Source organism: Macrosteles quadrilineatus, unplaced genomic scaffold (assembly GCF_028750875.1).
Source record: "Macrosteles quadrilineatus isolate MER2022 unplaced genomic scaffold, UCM_ALF_1.0 Scaffold_5__1_contigs__length_97177068, whole genome shotgun sequence".
Taxonomy (NCBI): Eukaryota; Metazoa; Arthropoda; class Insecta; order Hemiptera; family Cicadellidae; genus Macrosteles; species Macrosteles quadrilineatus.
In genome coordinates, this window is record NW_026542598.1 from 48,132,069 (window position 1) to 48,150,622 (window position 18,554).

Here is an 18,554-nt window from a genome sequence, read left to right on the forward strand (position 1 = left end):
CGTCCTTTCCTAATGTGGTTTTATGTCAAATGCTCGTTAATTTTTAAGATGAGCTCGTTTGCATCGCTCAATCATGTCCTGGTTGAAGTTTGTTTGCTACGCTTACTCACCTTTAGGTTGGACCTTGTGCGCTGCGCTCACTTGCCTTCAGGCTTAGTTCGTTCGCTACGCTAACTCGCCTCCAGGTTGAAGTTCGTTTGCTACGCTCACTCACCTTTTGGTTACAAATTAGCAGTTGTCATAAATAAAAAAAAATAATAGTGCTGCGCCCTATTGCGCGTTGGTAAACCTATTAACTATTTAATGCTATTGAACATCTCAGAATCAAATTGTTTATTTGAACCAGCTGTTAAGATTTTTTAATTCCATTGAAATATAAGTACTCATAAGGTTAACATATGAAACTCAAGAGACACTGGGGCAGAGCCCTTTTGACGGATCTGCACCAAACTTCACACAAACCATCCCTGAATAATGCTTAATAATGCCTGAAAGTTTCATTACAGTCTGTCGAGCGGTTTCGGAGTCCATTACGTTCAAATATATATATACATACAAACTTCCTCTTTTATAAAAATAATATAGACTTGGAAATTTACAACAAATACAAAGTTTTATTTAATGTTTATTACAAATACCCGGACTTTTCTTTGTTATATATTTGTTATTGTCTTATTATTCAAAATTACCCTAATTATTAATATAGTGACAACAATACAGTTAACTTAAAATTCAACAAAATGTAATGGAATCAAAAGGCAAACAAAAAAGTCTTACGAAACATGAATTATTGGCCTGGCACTGAAAGGGTTAAAAGGCCTGATGTTGTTCAGATGGTATTTTTTTTTCCATAAACGTGAAAAATAATTAAATCCTTAAATGAAAGTTTGACTAAAGGTTTCTTGGATGTAGTTATATTCTTTTAAAATCACGACTTTTATTGAAACATACATTTAATGTCCTTGCCGAACCAATTTTATTCAGTCTTAGTGGGGTTTCCTCTGCAATGATCACAAAGTAAAGTCCATGTTTCCTACTAGTAAAAATATTAGCACTTCGGCAAACATCCTCGTTCATTGTTTGTAGGAATCTTCATATTGTAGGTGTTCTTAAATATATGTACAGGCTAATAACGATAGTAAATTATTTAAAACTATGTTTCCATAGTTTACAAATCGATTCTTTCAATGAATGCTCAAGAAATATAGTACTATGTCAATTTATTTATCTTATTTGATAGAATATCAAATAGATAATGGACCAGGCTTTCTAGCTTTTTTCCATTGTAATATGTACGCAAACCCAAATTCAAAGTAAATATTTAATTTCAACCAAATCATTGAATATTATTATACATGCGTTTCCATTGCAAAATTAACAGCAATTAAATTATCCAGCTAATCATAATGTAAACAAATATTTTCTTCATAAGGATAACATGAGAACTTCAAAAGCCACTGGGGCAGAGCCTGAGGGACTTTAAAAAAATTAAGTCCAGTTTTCAAATCTACCCGACTAGCTCTTTCCAATGAGACGTGAATGGTCAAAATCGGTTAAGAAATGGTGGAGGAGCAAATTTCGTGTTGGCGTATTAGTTACATAGATTTGTTTATGAATGTCAATGTCAATCAATAAAATTAAATAATTATTATATGATTTGTTTATGTATATAAATAAAATTAAATAAATCCTATGATGTTTAACATCGTATGGCTACCAATTTGTGAATATTCATCCAAACAGTTGGTGAAAGAAAGTGTTTTTGGGAAGAACAAAACCAGAACAATCAAAGAACAAAAAAATCATGTTTTATCTCATTTTAAAATTATTTCTATTCATTTGATAACTGGGTAGGGTATAGGCTATAACTGGATACTTAATATCTGCTAAAATAATCCATAATTTATAATTTTTATTATTTTCAGGAAAAAATGGACCCTTAGTGATTTTGACATAGGCAAGGCATTGGGCAAAGGAAAGTTTGGGAATGTCTACCTTGCCAGAGAAAAACAGTCGCAGTTTATTGTAGCAATCAAAGTGTTGTTCAAATCTCAGATACAAAAAGCTCGAGTAGAACACCAGCTCAGAAGAGAAATTGAAATACAATCTCATTTGAGGTAAATTTTATATAATATGTTAATACACAGCTTAAAATTGGTTAAAATAACACTGTTCATAATTCTTTTATCCAGTAAACAGGGTGGCTAGTGACCTGGAAAACCTGGAAATGTCAGGGAATATTAAATATCTGGAAAAGTCAGGGAATTTTGTCATAAGTCAGGGAAAATTGTAAAATGTTTAACATAATTTTAATAATTGTTAGGAAAGGTCGAGAGTATGTGTGCCGTGTGGGTGAAAACTAAGAAATATGTCTCTACAAATAAATTTTGTGTTTTTTTACAATTTAAACATCTTTGCCACCAAGACTGATAATCGAATATATAATAGGTTACGTACCTTGTTCTGTCTTCAGTCTTAACTTAGTCAATGGATTTTTTTACGAATTAAATTTTATTATAAACTGCGTATCATCTTAACTCAGTTTAATTTTATTAAGGTAAGTTGCAGAGTCTGAATATAAGCTAGCCTGTATCTCTAGGTTTTATGTATGTTTTTCATGTAAACAAACATAAGATATTCTTCAGATAAAGATTAGTCCTTTTGAGTTAGGTAGTATTTAAATTGTAATTTTGAATTTGTCGATCTGGGGAAAGTTAAAAAAAATCATGGAATTGTCAGGGAAAAGTCAGGGAATTTTTCAATGTGATTTCACTAGCCAGCCACCCTGAGTAAATCTTTGATGCTTTTAGATTGTTTGAGTGTGCTATATATACCACTTTGATCTCAGTCATAGTGCAAATGGATATTTGAAATATCACCATATCTTATAATTATTTAATAGTTATACTCGGGGTGTTTTACCTTGTCTGCTGGACACTCAAGAGATTGTGCTGACTCTACAACTGACTTGGCTCCGTCACTTCCACATGGGCGCTATTGGGAAGATTTCAGTGCATACTCCCTCGCCATACTCTCGGCCACATGAATTTCATGACAAAGTTCATTTATGAATTTAGGAAAGTCGAGTCCATTATAAAGTTGCCTGGATGAGTTTTCTCGCTTTGCAACTACACATACTGCTGCCCCTGTCTTTATATGAAGTTGCACTATGTTCTTAGCAAAGTTTGCAATGGAAAACAGCCTTCTACAACGGCCTTCTGAGGTCTGAATGCCTGAGAAAACTGTTTTGGTTGGGTATGCAGACAATGTACCCAACCAGCAGCTTTGATAGCTGCACGTAGCATTAGCTGGCTCAGCCATCAAGGCGTGGATGGCGGAACACGGTCTTTCGCTTGCTTTGAACAAAACCGAGATCGCGACTTTGACAAAAAACGGATTGACACCATCGTGCCATTGAGGGTGGGGGGCCGTCGAAGTCAGTCATGGTGGACAGTAAGCTTAGCTGGCATGATCACATCTTCCATACCACTAGATCTACTAGATTTGAAGTAATGTGACAAAAAATTCTAGGTCTGTGTCCAACAGTATAGAGAGGGTTTTTTAGTTTGAAGTCTGATAAATTCAGGAGTCTCACACGACAGGCTGGCCACCTATGTGCCAAGGCATTTTCCCTCCTCCCTGAAAAGAGTAGAATATACCTTCTCTTTTAAATAGAAGGTTTAACTATTTTATGACACTATCATGTATGTACGAACAAAATGAAAGAGAATTTGATTTTATGCTATCTGCCTGAGCCAAGGGTAGCGACTGACAATGTCAATAATAACAATAAATGATTGCAGTCTAGGAGCGATGAGCTTTTTTATGAGCGGGTGGCAAGTATGCCTGAATTGCTGAAAGCAGTTTCTTTAGACTCCGCAATGGACCTAAAACATCTAAAAATCTTTCTGCAGGAATCTATATTTGCTCACACATGATTTGAAAATTTCCGGGTTGTTCGAAGTTGAAGTTAGCTAAAAAAAGTGTTGTTCTCATTTGTTCTTATATTTATAGTTAATAGGCCTGAATATGAAATTATATAGGCTACTCACTATTTCTTTTAGGATGATTTCTTTTTAAGGGATCGAGCTGGATTACTGGAGGATCCGGATTATCGAGGTTTGTATTGTAATTGTAAATACTTGACCAATAAAGGCATTGCCTATTAATACGGTACCTTAAAAAACCAGAAAACTATTTTAATCTTACCTTGTAAAATTAAAATACTCAATTTTTCCAGGCATCCTAACATTCTGAGACTCTTTGGCTACTTCCACGACGAGACACGAGTCTATATGATTTTGGAGTATGCACCCAAGGGTGAACTGTACAAGGAGCTTCAAGCCCAGCCAGAGAAGAGATTTGATGAGCCAAGGTAATCATTATTTTGTACAAACGGTCTAATATGATTATCACAAATATTTTCATCTAGCTGTGATGTGGAGTTTCAGAATGTGGTCATAGTCATTGGGGTTCCATGGATTTGGCTAACTCTGGAACTCGCTAACCCCATGCTAAATGCACAATCTTCAAATTTGGTCAATGAGAGGAACTCACTAACTTGTTTGGTTTTGGAATTGGCTAACTCTGGAACACACTATCCCACTATATTCATGACCTACCTTCCATCGGTGCCGCACGGTTTGATTAACCCTCGTAAGAGCGAAATCGTATAGTGTGAATTAGAGCGTGAATAGGACAAATAAAATTGGGACACCGTAAAGTGTTTACCGCACAATACCTCAGTAACGAACAATCATAGAGCAATAAATCAAAACTACTTATTTTTTTCGAGCTAAATCAGAAGCTGCAATGACAAAAAATATAAAAAATAACTATATTACAAATATTTAAAGACCTATATAAAAATATAAAACACACCCCCTCTTCTAATAGTCCGATATGGCAGGTTTTGGTTTCTGGTTTGGTACATTTTCCCAATGACCTCCTTGAAAGAAACAGATAGTCTTGAGAGGAAACGTCACTCTTTATCATTTCGCTAACTATTTGAAGGGTTGAAACTATTTGAACACCTGCGCTGCCTCTCGGGAAAGGTTACAGTGTACTTGGCGGTAAGAAAATGTAATTTGGTCTTCCACCATATCGCGTAAAAGTTTTAATTATGTTCCATACTGATCATTTTCTCTTTATCATTAGGTAGAACCCCCAGCTGTCATTCTGAAGGATTATTTGAACGTTTGAGAATATTCTCTGAAGAAATGTGATTAAAATTAATTAGTCCATTTAGTAATGAGTGGAGCGAAGCGAAGCTCTTTGGGAACGACTTTAATGCAAACTTTCTAACACATTAACACAATAACGGCGGAACATATTTTAGCCAAACTTACCAAGGTTGCTTTGTCAAATGTTTGGAAGGTTTAGACGAAACAAACTTAATATTTATAATACTGCAGGGTGTCCACATTCTGGAAAGTCAGGGATAGTCATGGAAAAAAATTCTGGTCATTGAAAGTCATGGAAATAGATAAAAGGTCATGGAAAGTCATGGAAATTCCCCGTGATGGATGATTTGAGGGGACTGTTCAATGCTCTAGTCAGCCGTAACTCCGACTACTGTAGCATTTTTCAGGATTTTTCACAAATGTTCGACGATTCAATTTATTACAGTTGTATTATTTTATGAGTTTTGAGTTTGTATTAGTTCATTGTTGTACCATTGTACTCCATTGTTATCTGTTAATACATATTTCAGTAGTTTCTGCAAAATCTAGGCAGTTTTATTTGTGTGTGTATGTTATATTATAATTTGAGTAAAGTTCAAGAGTCATGGAAATCAATGGTAAATGGTCATGGATAGTCATGGAAAGTCATGGAAATTAATGAAAAATTGTCTTTGGACACCCTGTACTGCCTATATAATTAAAAGTAACCCTAAGTTTATTTTTTTTTTATTTTAACATTGGACTTATGGGTTGCCCTGGTGCTTACATAATAACGACGTAAATGTAAACAAAACAGGGAATCAAAGCACATGTTAAAAATAAGCCACGACCTAAACCACAGCCACCTCTAATACACACAGTACAATGAGCACAAATTTGAATGATGACTACTGGTCATCGATCTCTATTACTACAGAGATCGATGTCACTAGTTAACATTTATGTCGCAATTTGGAAACAACCACTGATCGAATAGGTACAGTATTTTACATATTTGATTTACGTAGCTAAATAAGGTTATAACAAATAACATTTATCTTATGTTATTGGGATTAAAACAACTACAAGATTCTGCAGTTTAAAAAAAACTATACGTATTCTGAAATCAATATTTTTTTCTAAATATGCTATTATGAATATGCTTTCTTATTATTTACTTTTAAATATTTTTGATGATATCATCGTTTTGGTGACACACCTGTTGTGTTGATTGTTGTGTTGGCAACGACTTGGGGTATATTATTGCCCAAGAAGAATAAAGTATTTTTGAGTTTTTGTTTTACAAAAGAAATTTAATTCGCATAATAAGCTAATGAATAACCGAAGAGCCGTTGATTTACATAAACCAATTAATGAAATCAATTACAACAATGCATCTTGGCCGATACGTAGCGTAGCTGACCACGGGGGTAAATGTCCGGGGGTAGATTTCCAGTCGCGGGCTGTTTCTCGACCGTGTATAGGCCGGGCCCCGCCCCTCGTGATGTCACAATGACGTAGGCGTTTTTTCATGGGGGTAAATATCCGGGGGTAGAATTCCGGCGACCCAGGATTTCTAACGTGTATGGGAAAAACTCCAAGAACTAGTTTTGGTTTTATTTTTTAATTGAAGACTTATAAACAATTTTTAAACAATTTTAAGAATAGGCCTTTAAATTTTATTAAAGCTATAGAGGTGAATACAAATACAAGCAAATTTTATATAAATTTAAAGTTTATTAATAATACCTTAAAATTAGATTTATAAATGCAATTTTTAATTGATAGAAATTTATCAACTATTAATTTCATCCAAATTATTAAAATGTTAAAGCATTTAAAACCACCTTACGCCCTTTTATGCACCTGCCACATGAAGCAAACATAGCCTAACTATTGTGGCTGTGAGAGGACCCCATGGTTCTTGTTTTATTTCCAGGGGGGGGGGGGGGCTTAAATCACCATCTAGCTCAGGGCCTCCAATGAAGCCAGACCGGGCCTGACTGCATAGTTTTAAAAAATTTTGAAGTGCAAAAAGACTGGAGGATATTTTATTTCAAACAAGTTTACAATGTTGGTCCTAAAGACCAAAATTATTGTCCTAAGTCTAAGTCAGCCCTTACTGCTTCTATTGTTTCAATGGCTTGGCGATTAGGATTGGGAACTGATTACCAACGTTGTCAGAGTCTTCATCACTCTCAGTGTAGTTATGGCCTTGAAGGGAAAGGTGGTGTGTGAACAGCGACAGGTTGGTGACTCATTTGCTGTCTGTGCCTAGTTTTGTAAAAGGCTAGTAATGCAAGCTTAAAACTGTACTGAGTTTTTGATAAATAAAGCTCTATACTCAATATAAGAGTACTTTCCACTTCCTCTGAAATTTTCCTAGCATTAATTTGTTCTTTCAATATAGTTACCAATCATCAAATGTTTTTGTATAGTAAATATCCGTACCTATATGCGCTATCATAATATGTTTAATCATCATAATATATTTGAACGTAATGGTAATTCATATGTTGGAAAAGTTGTAACTATCCTGAGACTTGGTCACTAAAACCAACATGGGCTCTAGAACCAACATTAATATGTAGGGAAAGACATTTTTATCAATCTTAATTAATAATCCAGCATGTTTTTAGTGTTTCCACAGGGGTGAAGAAGACTCTTAATGGCTCCTCCTGGTTGATTGAATTGTCTTTTATTAAATTAGACAGTGCAGGCGGCTGATGTCATATCACCAATGTCCATAATATCATCAGTTTGGTTCAATACTACTGACCTTTTGCCATCCTAACTAGGTTTTACCATTGACTACTGTAATTACTTTTTTATCGCTTCACCATTATATTCTGACTAATCATTAGAATCTCCTCCCTAATTGACAATACATGTCTCCAGAGCTGCGCAACTGATTCTCCAATTAGCAGATGCACTACAATATTGTCACGCCAAGAAAGTGATTCATAGAGACATCAAGCCAGAAAATATCTTACTGGGAGCAAAAGGGGAACTTAAAATTGCTGACTTTGGCTGGTCTGTCCATGCACCGTCTTCCAAGTAAGTTTGCCATTGTGTTAATGTCAGCTAACAACTTAGTTTTGCAACAAATAACGTTTATTCACTTATACAATTAAAAAGTACAACATTTAGTAAAACAAAACTATATTTTATTAATGTAAAAACTAACTGACAACAAAAAGTAAACAATCTTGTTATTTTAACATATGGCAATAAATGCTGTGAATTTGATACAGACAAGAAGCACGAACACTTCACCTTCTCGCCGAGATTGAACTACTGTCACTGTCTCCAAGAAATTTTTTATGTTGTAGTTGGTCGGCGTGTTTTTTAAAGGTTATAAACTTCTTTATAATCTTTAAAAATCTTTTGTTAAGATTATCTACTTAACAAAAGATTGGGCTTTCCTATCTGTTTCCAAGTATGATCTGAGATGATTGACGCGCAGCTACCTTTATCAAACTGTCACTGTCTCTTGGCCAAAGATAATTTATGGTTCTTTACCGACAGGAGAGACACCCTGTGTGGAACACTGGACTATTTACCCCCAGAGATGGTGTCAGGACAACCTCATGATGCTAACGTAGATCTATGGAGTCTCGGGGTGCTGTGCTTTGAGCTGGTCACAGGGAAACCTCCTTTTGAGACCAAGTCCTACGATGAGACATACTACCGCATCCAGCGATCGTTGTTCATATTTCCTCCTCACGTCTCACCGCTTGCCAGAGATTTGATCAAAAAGGTATACTGATATTGAGTTTTTTTTTGGTCTTAGCATTATACTTTAGGTTTATTCTGTAGTATGTGATAAAGTAGCAACATTACAATATAATAAATAAAAGTAGTGATGGGCGGATCCAATCCGGATCTGGATCTTGAAAAATTCACCTTTTGGTTGCAAATTAGCTGTTGTCATAAATTAAAAAAAAATAATTGTGCTACACCCTGTTGGTAAACCTTTATACTTTTTAATGCTATTGAGCATCACAGAATCAAATTGTTTAGTTGAACCAGCTGTTAAGATTATTTAATTCCATTTAAATATGAGTAGGCCTACTCATAAGGTTAACATGGGGAACTCCAGAGCCACTGGGGCGGAGCCCTTTTGACGGATCTGCACCAAACTTCACACAAACCATCCTTGAATAATGCTTAATAATGCCTGAAAGGTTCATTACTATCTGTCGAGCGGTTTTGGAGGCCATAAAGGACTTACAAACATACATACATTGGATTTTATATAGATGACATCATAAGATATGAGACCCCGCGAACTGTTCAGCTAATTCAGGGCTTCATGGTGACCATTGTAGAAAGTAGGGATGGACGAGATTGGATTTTTAGTTAGAGACGAGACGAGATGAGATATTTTTTTCTCATAAAATTTCAAGACGAGATAGAGATGGGATTTCCCTTCTCATACACAACGGGAAATGCTCGTTCAACATTTTTACCTGATTTTGTAACATTGTTAGATGACTGTTTCAATACAAAATAATAATAATAGGCAAGAGTATTTAAAATCTTTTATTAAAAAACATCAGCATAAAAAATATATATTAATTACACCCAACTTATTAAAAATGCTTAAGATTAGGAAACATGATGATATCAGTTAGGATAGAGTTAAACTTATCCTAAAATAAAATAAATCATAAAATAAAAGCAATATTTATTTATATAAAATAATAGTTACTTGTTTTGGCTTTGTTTATAGTAGTAAAATATGCCTCAAACTGCTTACACTTAACAGAACTTCTCAAATGATAAAATAATTAAAGTAATATTTACATGTAAATATTATATATTTTTAGGGGAAAAATATTAACCCTAACAAGTGCACATTTTACTCTTGCTATACTCACAGTTAGTCATACAGAAGTGAAGTGAATCCTCTCCAGTTCTTGGTCTTCAGCCTTTGACCTTTGAGCTTTAACATGCATTTCCTGTTTCTTATTGAGCTTCCCTGGTTCTTTCTTAGTAAGCATTAAGCGTTGAATATAACTTTTGATACTAGGGTTTTGATAATTATTATTCAGATTCAGATGTAATTAATCAATGCCCTGCCCATCTCAGTCTTCTGCTCCGTACCTCAGCGACAATATCCGGATCCTTAAATAATTCTCTAAGTTCCCAATTATGTCTCGATCTCCATTGTCCATCCTCAAAAATCGGTCCGTACACTTTCCTCAAAATCTTGTTCTCAAATACAATAGCTTTCCTTTCTGATTTCTTGCTTAAGATCCAATTTTCTGAACCATACAGGAGAACTGGTCTGATGATTGTCTTATAAATCCTGAGTTTGGTGGTGTGGGATATTATTTTTGAAGTTCGTAACTTGTGACAGGCCGAAAAACTTTTGTGCTAGGTTTAATCAATTTTGTATTTCTAGCTCTTCATCATTATCGCTGGTGAGGATGACTCCCAAATACTTTAAATTTGTTACTTTTTTAAATTTATACTCTTCAATTTCAATGTAGTTGTTATTTTGGTATCTTGGTTGGTCATCATCTTGTTTTCTTCCACATGTCATAAACTTGGTTTTCTCTTCATTTATGTATAGCCCCATTTTTCTTGTATGTTCAATAAGCATTTTTGTTACATCTTTCATTTCTTCTATATTATGTGTAATTAATACTATGTCATCTGCAAAAGCTAGCAAGTTTATGTTTGTTCCTATCTTAATCCCTACTTCTGTCTTTCTTATCTCCTGAAGGGCTGTTTCTATGGCTAAATTGAACAGCAATGGAGATATCCTGTCTCCCTGTCTCACACCCGTGTTCACCTCAAAGTCTTCCGAATCCGATACATCTCCATTTACTCTAACTTTGCAATTAGAACCTAAAACACTCAATTTCGCTAGTTCTATAAGTTTTCTTGGTATACCTAGATGCTCCATGTTTATCCACAACTTCTTTCTATTTATGTAGTCATAAGCCTTTGAAAAATCAATGTAGAGGCAGCAGAATGATTTGTTGAACTCATAATACTTTGCTATTGACTCTTTAAGAATGTAGATTTGATCCGTCGTTGATCTGCCTCTGCTGAATCCTGCTTGATGCTCTCCAACAATATCTGTTGTGTATTCCTCTAGTCTTCTCTGAACTATTTTCGGAAGTATTTTGTAGGTGACATTTTGGAGAGATATGCCTCTGTAGTTGATCCTTCTAAATATCCTTCAAAATACCTGAAATAAATACCAAATTAACCATAATTCTGTCCGTGTAACTCTCCCAACTCCCAAGTGATTTGTAATATTATTGATGATTCATTCAATTCCAATGACCAATCTAACATGCCTAAATCGGACAGACCCGTAACCGTCGGACAGACGGTTTACGATCTCATCATTATCTGATTTCATTTCATTTCAAACAATCTTTATTCTTTTAGTACATATTTACAGTACATTGAACAGTGTCGAAAAGTGATTCTTTATTATAACTTAAACTGTTTTCTAACTTATTTCTACAATTTTTTACCATAAAAAGAAGGCTATTTATAATATTACAATAGAGATTCTCAACAAAACAAACAACAATCGTGAACTAAATTAAGAAAGCAGTAAAATATTCTAAACATCCAAAAGCCCTTCAAGTCCCAGAAGGTTTTGAATTAAACTCTGGGTCAAGAAATTCTTGTATATTATACAATGCTTTAGTGGTTATAAAATCTTTAAGTTTCCTTAATTTTTGCTCAATAGGGGCCATATAAACATACCACAATTCATTTTCCAATGACAAAAGAAAATCATTTACATTGTAGCTATTAAATTTTCTACAGTATTCCAAATATGTGGTGTTGTTGCTAAGTTTTACAGCTGATATTTCTACTAGTTGAGCATCATGATCTGAAAGCTGAGTGTTTAATCCCGTTACATGAATGAGTTGTTTTTCGATGTTTGTAAAAACATTATCTATTACTCTTTCTGAAGTATCAGTAATTCTAGTCGGGAAATTTACTAAATATCTCATCCCATTTAATATCAACATGTTTTTAAAACGTTTTTATTAGGTCGCTTTCTTGTCCGCTACAAATTTTGCAACCGATTTTATACTAACTTCCCGATGAGCTAGGGGCTTGAAACTTGAAACATAGCTCACAAATGGAAGACAATGCAATATTATACAATTTAATTTTCATATTTCCCTTGGGCTACGCCCCATGGGCTTGTTTTTATTAAATCGATTTCTTGCAAATTTTGATACTTCCCGATGAGCTAGAGACTTGAAATTCGAAACATAGCTCACAAATGGATGACATTGCAATATCATATCATTTAATTTTCATATTTCCTTTCGGGCTACGCCCCATGGGCTTGTTTTTATTAGCTCGCTTTCCTACAAATTTTGATATCAATTTTAAACGATGTTCCCGATAAGCTAGAGACTTGAAATTTGAAACATAGCTCACAAATGCATGACAATGCAATATTATATCATTTAATTTTCATATTTCCCTTGGGCTACGCCCCATGGGCTTCCAAATTTTTCATGTTTACTTTTAGAAAGGATGTAAATATATCAACTAATTTAAACTAATAAGTACGGTATAGCTTTAATTTCAAGTAACAATTTTATCAAATATATTTATGAATAACATTTCTTTGTACTTTATTTCAGAAACATTGCGATTAAATAGATTGATATATTTATAGTTAGTAGGTAGGCCATACATGCAATCTAAAACATAATTATATGCAAATAAACTCAAATAAACCTTAGATTTCCCACATGCCTCTGTCTTAATCTGATATAGATGCTTGAAATAGATTTAACATGCACACACATTAAAACTAAAAAGAATAAAATAATTTATAAATAAAAAAACTTTTGTAAACAAAACGTTTTTAAACGCCCTAAAAAGTAGAAAATAATTTACAAATAATTTATAAATTTGTTGAGAGAGTATAAATACTTGTACGATTTAAAACGAAAAACGTTGGGTGCATGCAATTAATTGATAATAATACATTAGTTCAGTAGGTGAAGGTACAGTCCACGCTTGGTAATTCAAATACTTGATAATTCAAAATGAAGGCTCAGTCCCTAGAGAATCTCTCAATATTTCAAATTTTTACCATGCATTTTGATACACTCTGTATTTCAAAGTCCAAATAGAGGGCAGGTCAATTTGCAACACGCAGTAATTCGAAGTTTCGTCGGAAAAACACTCTATAATTCGAAGTAACTCAGTAATTCGAAGTTTCGTCGGAAAAACACTCTATAATTCGAAGTAACTCAGTAATTCGAAGTTTCGTCGGTTAACACTCTACAATTCGAAGTCATGCTGTAATTCGAAGTTTCGTCGAAAAAACACTCTGTAAATCAAAGTCACGCAGCAATTCGAAGTTTAGTCAGCAAAACACTCTATAGTTCGAAGTGATCTCTTCCTGTTATAACAGGAAGCTATACAGTACAGTACATCCTGTTCCCATGGTAGGCTAGTGTTGGACGTTTTGATGTTTGTTTAGTTAGAGCAGTAGTCTGAGTTAGTTCGCTGACTTGTTTTTCTAAGTTGGCAATCCGATCACTAGATTGCGCGACATCTCCTTGAGCACAAACGTAGTTGTCGACAGCTGATAGTTCAGCTATTTGGCAAAATATATAGCGCTAAATAACAGATTTCTTTGCAATTACAGTAACTGAAAAATAAGCCGGTGATTGTTTAAAAGTGTACTAAAATACTGTATGATGTTTTATTGTAATGTGCTGTACCTTTGTATGTATTAAACAAATGAACTCTCTGTAATTTGAATGGTTTATTTTTCTCCCGATAAATCGAACTCTTGATAATTCAAAACTCTTGATAATTCAAATTTATATGCTTGCCCACCAATTTTGAATTATCAAGAGTCTACTGTAATTGTAAACTATCTATTGCATGCACCCCACATTTTTCGTTTTAAATCGTACAAGTATTTATACTCTCTCAACATATTTATAAATTATTTGTAAATTATTTTCTACTTTTTAGGGCGTTTAAAAACGTTTTGTTTACAAAAGTTTTTTATTTATAAATTATTTACATCCAAGGCAATACTACTATTTTCTGTAACATCTATATTGTAATCTCCCGCTATTATTATATTTTCATATTTTTTAACAAGAATTTCTAGCATGATACCTAATTTCTCAACAGATAATTTTTCGTTTTGTTTGATTGGGTTTCTATAAAAGCCAATTACCAGTAACTTGAAATGTTTCTTAGGTAAGAGATTAGGATATTCTGCCAGACAGCATTCAAAGATCTGTTCTTCTAATAGGTTATTGATTTCAGGGATAAATAGAGGTTTATATTTAATATTTTCTTTACTTAATACAATAACTCCCCCTCCTCTGCTATTTTTCTGGGTATAACTACAGTTTATAGTGTAGCCGGGTAAATTTAATCTTGTAAGCGTTACTTCTGTCATTTTGTGCTCAGTGATTACAATTACATCTGGGTTAACTTCAGAAAGAGTAATTTCTAGTGACTCTAAAGATGAATTTAGACCTCTAATATTTTGGTGAAAGATTTTGAACTTACTATCTAATTTATGTTTAGTACAATCCTTTCCTTCTCTAAAAAACATTGATTTTTCCCCTTTATAATTCCCACACCTAAAGCACTTTCACTCTCTCTTTTGCTCTGCTTTAGCGCCTCACATTCAGTGTGGTCGCCATTCACTGCACTTAACACATTCTCCATCTGCGTTTCTGCTGTTGATGTTAGTGTTGACTGGTTAGTGGGAGATGCTGATGTAGAACCTGTAGCAGACAATTGGGCTGATCCAGATGTTGTGACAGGTGTTGATACAGGTGTGGAAGCTGACATCGGTATTGATGGATGTGCATAGATCTTTGTAGGGCTTAGTAGATGATGGTCCTCTGAATGGATGTTACCGTTCAAATTTTTTTCTTGATGCTCTCCTAGTGACGTTGCAGTAATAAAGGATTGTATTTTACTGTTGAAATCCTCATGTGTCAGGCCACCTCTTAATTTTCTGGAAGATTTTTGGTAGTACGAGGCAATAGTTATCTCAGCTCCTGTTTCTTTTTGAAACATTTTCAGATTATTCAGGAAATCAGCTAAGGATATGTTGTCCCTAACACATGCTATAGGGGAACATATAAGATGTGTCAGTCTTCTTTCTATAAAAATTCTTACTTAAATCCTTAAAAGCGATATTATAATCATTAATATAGGGTTTTCCATAATAATTTGCTTTTGTAATTAAACTATATACAGTGGCTCCAGGTTTTGTGTTTTGTATGGCCAAATGCCTTGACACACACTCATGAGGTTTTGGTTTTTGAAAGTGGGTTTTAAATATTACTGCCACTCCTGCCGTCATGTGTCGTGGATGGTGGAAATCTGCAGAGATGCTATGTGCAAACCCTACTGCTTTATTGTGTTGGTGCTTTTTAATAAGCTCGTACATGGGCATTTCTGTCAATGTAACCGTGTTATTTCGGAGTGACTGTGTATGGTTTCCCGTGTCGGTTAGCGATGGCGTTTCTTGGTAGTCTTCTTTTGAGGTTGACTGGTTGTGTCTCTTTTCTGCTGACCACTGTGAGAGAGTGCTAAGGATTGCTTGTGCTACTTTAGTTCTGCCTCTGCTATTGACGTGAAGACCATGTACTGTAAAGTCTGGTCTTTTGAGGAAGTATAGGTCAATTACAGTAACATTCTCCATTTTAGCAGCCAGCTCAGTGATGTATTTGTTCACCAGATCTAGTTGAATATTCTCAACACTATTGTAGGGTTTGTCATATCTTAAAGGAATGGTTGATATAAAAACCGGCCTGACCTTGCTGATAGATTCGAGTTTGCTCTCAAGCTTGGTAAAAATATCAGAGAAATTATTATTAATACTGTCGTTACTTCCACCTAAAATGATTAGGGGGTTATTTGAATTGCCAATTGAGGATGAATCAACTACTTCCATAAGGGTTGTGTTTGGTCGCACATATCCGAACGTATCCACTTTCCCTTTACTTATCTCGTTTATCTTAGGTGCCAGCATTTTTCCCTGGCTATCAGAACATAGTGTAAGTTTCATGTTAGGGATAACATATTCTACTTCCCTTTTTTTTGTGTTTCTATTTGTACTTCTACTTGAATTTCCTTTTGATGAGTTTCCTTATGTTCTGGCCATACACTTCACTAATCTGTCAATGAATTTGAATGGCTTTCACACCTTTAGCACTTAAAAATCTAATTACAGCGCGCACTTCACAGTCGGCGGCAGTCTCAATTGGCAGCATCATTTTTAATGCTCTACACCGGATGTAAACACAGCCGATTGTTGCCAAATTTCCAACGCAGGCTTGCCAATAGATGCACATACACAGTACAAATGTCCAAAATGCCAAAATGCTGGAACAGAGAAATTTAAAAAAGATACTTACTTAAAAACATGCCTTTTATATTTAAGAATATTAAATCATTTAATTTTTATAAAAGTTCTGATATTTCAGTAACAAAGTTGTTATTAAATACGATCCTGTGAACATTACATCTTCTCCCACAATAGAGACAAAATTCAGATCATTTCCTGCGGTCCTTTATTTTGTCATTGTCCTCCATGGTCACAGCAAAACTTTGAATATCGCCCGCGATAACGGAAACATCATCATCTTCCACGATCGCAGCAAAATCCTAATATTTCCCGCAATCTTGTAGACTTTGTCATTGTCTCCCCATGTCACGGCAAACCCAGCATTAACATCATCGTTTTCCGCAATAGCAGAAAAATTATGAACATTTCCCACGGCCATAAAAAGTCATCATTGTCTTACACGATCGTGGCAACATCAGTAGTTTTGCGACTGCGATTTTCGCAAACGTGTCTGGTATCGATATTGGAATCTACTTTTGGCGGTTGATTCTCAGATCCCCTTCCAAAGAAAAGAATTAGTGTAATCAAGAATTGACTTTGGAATCTGCCTACCCCTACTATTATCTTATATTAAATATGAATACAATGAAACCTTAACCCATCACAATCAACATTGGCAAGCCTTTTTTCAATGGGCACTGTACTATTTTGTTCTATTTTCTTACAAGTTTATTTTTCTTTCAGTTGTTAGTTGTAAAGCCGTCTGCTCGTCTGCCGCTCCCTGAAGTCAAGAGTCATGAATGGATAACAGTCCACGTCTCCTAACCATGTATGACTCATAACTTTGACACATACTCCTAAAAATCATGATTTGACCTTCAAGATCCAGAAGATCTGTACCAGTTCTTATAATTTGTATGACTTGTCCTTTCACATGCTAAAAAAGACGAGTAGTTCTTAAATGTTTGCACCTACAGTTTAAAATTTTTTCGATATGTAGTCAAATTTGTAGCTTTAATTATCTCAGTTGTAGACAAGAGAAACACAAAAATAAAATGTGTTTGAAAATGCAAAAGTAAAACTTATTGTAAACAGCTTTAAATATTAGTAAAATTCATATTTGAAACAGAGAGAATGTAAAAAGTGCAATTCTAAGTTATTAACCTTTCAGATTTGTGGTGGTAGATAAGTCTATTTGACTACTATTTTTAAAGGAATAAGTAAAAGAATTATGCTTAAGGATAGGTGGTATTAAAAGTTTTAATAGTGTTAATAGTTCATTTGTTTTGTGACTGTTGTAAAATGACTGCAAAACTATTACTGATTTGCTGCTATCTTGACTACTATAACTTAGCTGCAAGATATGTTACTCAATCAACAAGAGTTTACCTGGATAACCTGGTAAGAGTGGTGAGAGTTATGAACAGTTTTAAATATACTTAAGTTCTATGACTTCAAACCTTTGGTAGGAGATTGCATGCTAAGTATTACAACAGAACAATTAATTTAAGGGTGACCAATTATTAAACAGACAAGTCAATTAAATTATTATATTGTTCATAACTATTGCATCCTGTTAAAAATCTTGACAATTGCAGATTTGTAAATTTGTTATCTCTAGTATAAATTGTATTTAAAGACTGTATTTTGTAACATTTTAACATTTTTATAAGAGTTTTTGCGATATATGTGTAAATAGTAAGTTGTATTAAGTTTATTGTTGTATGTCATGAAATAAAGTTATTGATAGAATTTTATACTTTGTTTTTCACTTTGAACCAATGTTTGAAATAAAACTAAACTAACTTTTTAAGGTAAGTTTTGGGGAGGATGATTGAAAACAGATTAGGATGATGATGTGATGAATACACTCCTCAAAGCAATTTAAAGGAAAATCTCAAAGTTATCTCATAGTTACTGATCCATTCGTACAGCAAAAGTTTTTGTACATGTGTATTAAAATAACTGCTGGACTGTCAAAACTTCCTATTCCACAAAAATATCGTGAGTTGAATTTGAATATATAAATTTTTTTTTAAAGCAACTTGCAC

The 18,554-nt window shown here is 34.2% G+C and overlaps 1 protein-coding gene across 1 annotated transcript in view; it reads left to right on the plus strand.

The window, feature by feature from the left end:
• LOC128995006 (aurora kinase A-like) overlaps window positions 1-18,260 on the plus strand; it is a 37,624-nt gene extending 19,364 nt beyond the window's left edge. Inside the window, exons 6-10 of the mRNA XM_054419872.1 lie at window positions 1,926-2,117; window positions 4,241-4,375; window positions 8,061-8,219; window positions 8,691-8,922; window positions 17,248-18,260. Coding sequence (XP_054275847.1) covers window positions 1,926-2,117; window positions 4,241-4,375; window positions 8,061-8,219; window positions 8,691-8,922; window positions 17,248-17,328 — 799 coding nt within the window. The 3' untranslated portion in view covers window positions 17,329-18,260. The remainder of the gene's footprint in view (window positions 1-1,925; window positions 2,118-4,240; window positions 4,376-8,060; window positions 8,220-8,690; window positions 8,923-17,247) is intronic.
• Window positions 18,261-18,554: the final 294 nt, after the last annotated feature.